The sequence below is a fragment of the Mytilus trossulus genome, chromosome 10 (genome assembly GCF_036588685.1).
Source record: "Mytilus trossulus isolate FHL-02 chromosome 10, PNRI_Mtr1.1.1.hap1, whole genome shotgun sequence".
Classification (NCBI taxonomy): Eukaryota; Metazoa; Mollusca; class Bivalvia; order Mytilida; family Mytilidae; genus Mytilus; species Mytilus trossulus.
This window is the reverse complement of record NC_086382.1, coordinates 72467411-72474199: the sequence shown is the minus strand read 5'-3', so window position 1 is coordinate 72474199 and position 6789 is coordinate 72467411. Positions and strand designations below refer to the sequence as shown.

The following is a 6789-nucleotide window of genomic DNA, read 5'->3' as shown; positions in this document are numbered from 1 at the left end:
CGTCACCATACGGCCTTCAACAATGAACAAAACCAATACCGCATTCATGATTGATTTTTTTTTAGCTCAATGATCTCAATAACCCTAGTTCATTCAAGTTAAGGACAGTAACACATTAACGAAACATTCTTGAAGAAGCGCGATCGTAATTATTGTAAAATTGCAGTAGGTCACATTCAGAAATTTTAATTTGTTGCAAAGAGATCATGACAATGTTTTAGATACTCATTCTGATCGGACGTGGCTGCGTGTTGTAATGGAACATATACATCCCACATACAGAACTAAACTCCATAGATATGGGATAGGGTGATCAAAGTTGTCAAAGTTAATCATTTGCATTAATCACTAGACTAGAAAATATCGATTCGAGTTCGAACACCGCTCGTGGGGAGTGTGTTATTATACTAGTACCTCGATTGTATTGCAAATTATTCTACCTATTTCTGGGTACTCTGACTCCCCCTCTAAAAGCCAAATAATTGAAATCCTCACTATAGTCAAGGTCACAGAAGTGGCCCGTACAAAGCTAGGAGCCTACACTATAGCCAAGGTCACAGAAAGTGGCCCGTACAAAGCTAGGAGCCTACAATTCAGTATCAGTCGTTTGTTGCTGCATACTATACTTTTATTTTTGTTTTTCGTTTATTGTTATGAACATAATTTAGGCCGTTAATTTTCACGTTTGTTGTATATTACATTTGTCATTTCGGGGCCTTTAAAAGCATGTTATGGATTTTGCTCATCGTTGAAGGCTGCACATTGACCTATATATGCTATATTTTACGTCATTTCGAGTGTCTTTTTTCTTAAAGGTTGTCTAGGCTTTCATTTTCATATCAAACACCAATAAAAACGTTTGCTGATGTGTTACATATCTGTTTTCGTTACATTTTGTACATTGTTTTACATAAATCATTTTATGCCCTTTTATAGCTGACTATATGTGGTATTGGTTTTGTTTATTGTTAAAGGCCGTACCGTGAACTATATTTTTCATTTGTTCTCTTGTGGAGAGTTCTCTCATTGGCAATATAACACATCTTTTTTTTATATATATAAACAGTTCATTTGTTACTGATGATATATTATGTTTCAAATAATAGGTGAATGATAGAATAAATGGGTTCAAAGATGTGTCCATAGTACACGGATACTCCACTCGCACTATCAATTTCTATGATCAGTAGACTGTAAAATTTGGGTCAAAACTCTAATATTGCATTTACATTAGAAAGATCATATCATAAGGAACATTTTTCAAGTTGATTGGACTTCAACTTCATCAAAACTATCTTGACAAAAAACTTTAACGTGAAACGGGACAGTCGGACGGATGGACGAACGGACGGAAGACCGGACGAACGAACGGGCGAACAGACCGAAAAACAAAAAAGTTAATTATGCCCATTATATTCTAGTTAAAAATGCCAGATGATAGGAGAAACGATTATATGTACAAAAGATCTACTAAATAAACACAGACTATTATTTAAGGGATGACTGTAATATTTTTTCTGTCTATGAAGAAATAACATAAAAATGTGGTGCACACTAAATAACGCGCGTAGCGAGTTATTTAACAGTGTGCACCACATTTTTTATGTTTTTTCGAATAGACAGAAAAAATATTACAGTCATTTCTTACAATTTAATTATAAAATTCCATTTTAAACCGCAGAATACCGTGAAAAAACGTTGATTACGTCACGGTCATATGACCAAATTGTGTCTATGGGCTGATAACAAAATAACGTCATCCAACCAGAAGACGCGTTACATCCAAAATTAAATTATTGTTAAATATTTTAAAAGAAAGATTATTCAATTTAATCAATTCAGTATTACCTACAAAGTTTAAAATCACAAACTTAAATACCATAAATTCATAATTCTTGTTAAAACAATTTAGTATTATGGTATTTTTTTAATTAATCCTTTATCTATTACAGGTACCTAAAATGGTAAATAAATTTATAATTTTAAAAATGGTGTACCAAAATTATCTTTTCAAAACGGGTTGCCAAAATAATATTTTTCGACTGATATATTAAGCCTATCCGTTTATAAGTACATGTGATACATGTATGATATAAAATTATTCTTTTGACGACATGAAAAGAAAAGTTGTCTCACAACATGCGTATGAAAAGATATTAAAATTGAATCAAAGTGAATTGCATGGTCATACGTAATATGCCTACAAATGGCGGTGTTAAACAATGTAGTTTATAACATGTATAAGACATGTATACCAGTTGAATACAAATGACGTCGGTTATGATCAAACCTTGTTGTATAACATTTTGATTAATGAGCAAAACATGTATTAAACCTTTGTACAGTTCTCCTATGATGAAACTTCACTAAATACACATTTATTATGTAGAACTTTGGTTAACACTGATAATACGTGAATGTTGGAATTCAAACAAAAGCATTAACAAGTTAAACTTTCAGATATTTATGAGAACATGAATAAATTCACAACTAACTTTACAAAACGGAGATAAAATATTATAAAACAAATTATTTTATTTCTAAAGAATATTTTTTCGATGTATGTACTACATGTATGAATGTAAAGCCGCATACATATTTGAAGGAAGCCTCGGTTAGTATCCCTGATACGAGAACCATTTTTCTTTAAATATAAAAATGATTCCAAACAGATCTTAGAATTCAACAAATCGTCGTTAAACTTTAATATAAAAAACGTATTTTTTCTTCATTTTTTTGAAATTTTTGTAGCCATCTGAGCTTGCTTAATTCTTTCGTTATCCACAAATAGTTTTACAGAACGAGATACTGGGTGCTTTTTATTGAACTCCTCTTGTGACCTACAGAATGCTTTAATCCTGTCTTGAATTCCAGACTTTGGCACTAAAGTACTTGACGAATGATTTCGACTAACGCCAGAGTATTTAGAACTATGAAGCATTTCTACTACACCAGGCAGATCACTGCAATATTTTGTTTCCACTAAATTGATAAAGTTTTTTATTTGAGCGTCAGAAAATAAACACACAGTATGATGTGTGTTTGTTACATCAAAGTTTGTTTTCATCTCTATTTCATATTGTTTAATTATTCTCTGGATCCTCTCACATGTTCCACACAATTTGTCATTTTTACATTCATTGTGAACGGACGCTTGCTTATTGAAAACAGGTCTTTCTAAATCACGTGATGGCATAGTCGCTGGCAAAGATTTCGGCCTAGATCGTGGCGAGACAGTATTCCCTGCACTATTTCTATTTGCTGTATTACCATTTTGCAAAACACGAGCGGATCTGATTCTGAAACGGCGTTGATGTTGATTATACTGTTTTTCGAACATAGTTTGTTGCTTTTCAAAGTGTGTTCTTAATGTTTCGAGTCGGCTTTCTTCCGTTTTATTTAATTTTCTGGCTTTTGTTTCATTTTCTGTTTGACCAGCAACCATCGGGATACCAACATTTCGTTTTGTCTTTTCAAATTCGAATTCTGGTATTTCCGATGAGTATACTCCATCCTCATTGTCATAAGAAACTAGCTGCTCCTTTGATGGCAAATCTCCCGTAGAACAACTAAGACTTGGTAGTGATATCAATAGTTTAGCTATATCAGCCTCGCTGTGAGAATGCTGAAATGATACTTCTTTCGATGAAGTTTTCTTAGGAAATGCCATTGTTACCACAATTAAAAGATGATCAAGTATTTAGAAGATTATACGCGTTGAAGGTATCTTGAGAACCTTGATATTTAAAAAGCGAATAGAGAAAATGCACATACTATTTCACTTGTACTACAAAATCCATAGAATCTCAAAAACATAAGTCAATGAAATCTACAATAGCTGCACATTCCATAATTTACAAAATCCTCACACATATATAAGGCAAACTTTGGTCAGTTTTCTCTGGATGTCATCGTCATAATCTGTTTATTTTACGAATATCCGAACCATAGATAACAGGACTAAACTTTTCAACACTGACGATTTAAGCTCAAACCTCAACAGATTTAAAGCGCATAGTATAACTGTCAATCATGGGGAAACGCATAAAAATTATAGTATTGTATAGCTAATATGAAAGGTAGTCGTGTTTAACTTTAAAAACGTTATTGGTTTTAAATCAATCTGGAAACTTTTAATAAGCTCCTATCGTGCCTTTCAACGACAAGCAATCAATTTATCAAAATAGAATAAGACACGAATAAACATATTGAAGTTTCATATCGATATTTAAAACTATTGAAGATTAAGATCTAACATTTTTCGACTAAAAAGTATACTTTAGGATATATTGATCAAAATTTATGACACGAACTTATGTTTCGATGCAATATACTCGAATTACTGACAGTATTTTTTTAATAGATGGTTTCATAAATATATATAGGTTTTTGTAAGGAAATTATACATATCAAATACATTAGTTTTTATAAAGAAGACACAGCAAGCATGCAGATAACATCTTGAATATTTAATATGTTTAAATGTCATAAAAGTGGTGTATTGAAATGTAGTCATCTGTAAGTAAAATGTTTTTTGTCTGAAGAGGAATAACACTGTGAGGGTATGATCGTACAAAATTGGATTAGAGACGAAGTGGTGAAGGTTAATATGGTCGGTTAACGTTCAATGTGAGGTCTCAAAGTCTTCGATTAGAAAATATAATGAAAAACGACTGTTTAATGGTAAATGTTAAAATATTATTAACGTTTTCTCGTAAATGTAAAAATTCATTAAAGTTTTCTCGTACATTCTTTTAAATCATGGATTGTAATGGATTGTTATGTCCGTACTATGTTTGACAATACATATAGTTACTATATGATTCTGGTTTATGTCATATTGTCTGAAAGGATCTATCAGTTATCGATATTGGGCACGCCAGCTTAACCTTGAAATCTCAACCAAAATGTTGGAATAGGAAATGATCACTGGTACTTTCTGCTGTGATTTTTTTTACCAAACCAAACCGTTTTAAGTATCAGGACATTTATTTGTCTTTCTTTTTTGTGATAGTTTATTCTTTGATTTGTTAAGTTGGATAAGTAACGATTATCAGTTGTCTGCATATTGGTATTGTAAAATATCAACTGCGAGTAACAATATGAAGCTTTTTGTCGAGTTAGCGCAGCGAATGAGATATAAAAAAGCCTTCATATTGTGAAGGGCAGCTGATATTTTACACTATCGTTATGCAGATAACCTGATAATTGATTTATGGGACTGTATTTGCGTCTTTTGGTATTGTTTTATTTGTTTCACTAGCAAACTGGAAGATACTTCATATAATTGGTCAAACTTATCAACGTCGGTTTAAACATATTAATGACGTCCGTTATATTCAATTTAATTAAGATCTGAGTAGAGTGATATAGACAGTAGGACGACCGGCACCAGGCCTTAGTCAGAAAGCGGTTGCTCATTAGCTGTCGTTTGTTGATGTGGTTCATGAGTGTTTCACGTTTCTGTTTTTTTATTTTGATTCGACCATTGGTTTTCCTGTTTGAATGGTTTAACTCTAGTCGTTATGGGGGCCCTTATAACTTGATGTTTGGTATGAGTTAAGGCTCCGTGTATAAGACCGTACTTTGACCTATATTGGTTTAAATTTACAAGTTGTTGATTGGATGGATAGTTGTCTCATTGGAACTCATACAACATCTTGTTATATCTAGTACATACATTGACAAAAGAAGAAGAAAAATACCGTACGACACTTAAAACTAATCTCAGAGCAAGACGAATCTTTAAAAGAAAACCATATGTGATCTCAGGTGCTCCAGAAGGGTAAGCAGACCATGTTCCACATATGGCACTCGTCGTTTTAACCTAAGATATACCATACAGACTTTATTCACACAAATCTTAGGGTGTGTTTTCATTTTTAATCTCTGAAATTGAAAATTGAAATGGGGAATTGGTCAAAGAGATAACAACCCGACCAAAGAGCAGATAACAGTCGAGGTTCACCAATGCCGGTCTTACTCTGTATGTAATGTTTAATTCTCAATGAATTTGTGCATTTTATATTAATTGCTTTTTTAAGCCTCAATGCGTAATTTGTTATATTCAATGTCTGTTTTGAATTAATTGAGCTCATTCTTTTTTATTTAATCACATTGTGTATTTCTCTCTCTCTCTCTCTCTCTCTCGCTCTCGATCAATCGATCGATCTCGGAAATTGACTTTATTCAGTCTTAGCTGCATGACTTCTTTTATGAGTTGTTAGTCGCTTTGAACTACAAAAAAAACTGTCAGTTACTGCGAGTACTCTCAAATCTGTATTTAAGTACTTTTTGTTGTTGGGATACACAAGTAACCGGCCACGTCCACTCTGGTTTGTATTTCTATTTGTATCCATCGGATGAGTTAATTTAAAGATGTGGTATATATCTTTATTACCAAAGTCTATATAAACTATAGGTATACAATCATATCAACATCAATAATACATATACTACATACATACACACAGACTATGTGACAGCAGAAGGTGTTGTAGTAATAAACAAACATTATTTTAACATTTCGGATCTAAGCTTAAAAGATCTAAGTATAAATTAGTGAGATAATGGTAAGATGTGCAAACTCATTGCTGACGTATGACCATAATCTTTTTAAAATGAAAATGAATGTATCCAATGTATAGCAAGACCAGCAATAAAAAGTGTTCCTAAAAGATTTACAACCATAAAGTAAACTTGTACATTTCGATAATCTGTAAAATTAATAAAGTAATTAAGTCAGGAAAATGACAGTTGTGTTACGTATCCATTCGTTTGATGTAGCTA

At 32.4% G+C, this 6789-nt stretch overlaps 1 protein-coding gene across 1 annotated transcript; it reads right to left on the bottom strand.

Annotated features, from left to right (window-relative positions):
* Window positions 1-2586: 2586 nt before the first annotated feature.
* Window positions 2587-3764, bottom strand: LOC134686619 (uncharacterized). Its single transcript, XM_063546295.1, has one exon. The coding sequence runs from the start codon at window positions 3668-3670 to the stop codon at window positions 2729-2731; it is 942 nt and encodes a 313-aa protein (XP_063402365.1). The 5' UTR covers window positions 3671-3764; the 3' UTR covers window positions 2587-2728.
* Between the last annotated feature and the right edge of the window lie 3025 nt (window positions 3765-6789).

Coding starts and splice junctions, on each gene's coding strand:
- LOC134686619 (XM_063546295.1), bottom strand. CDS start 3,670: ATGGCATTTCCTAAGAAAACTTCATCGAAAGAAGTATCATTTCAGCAT.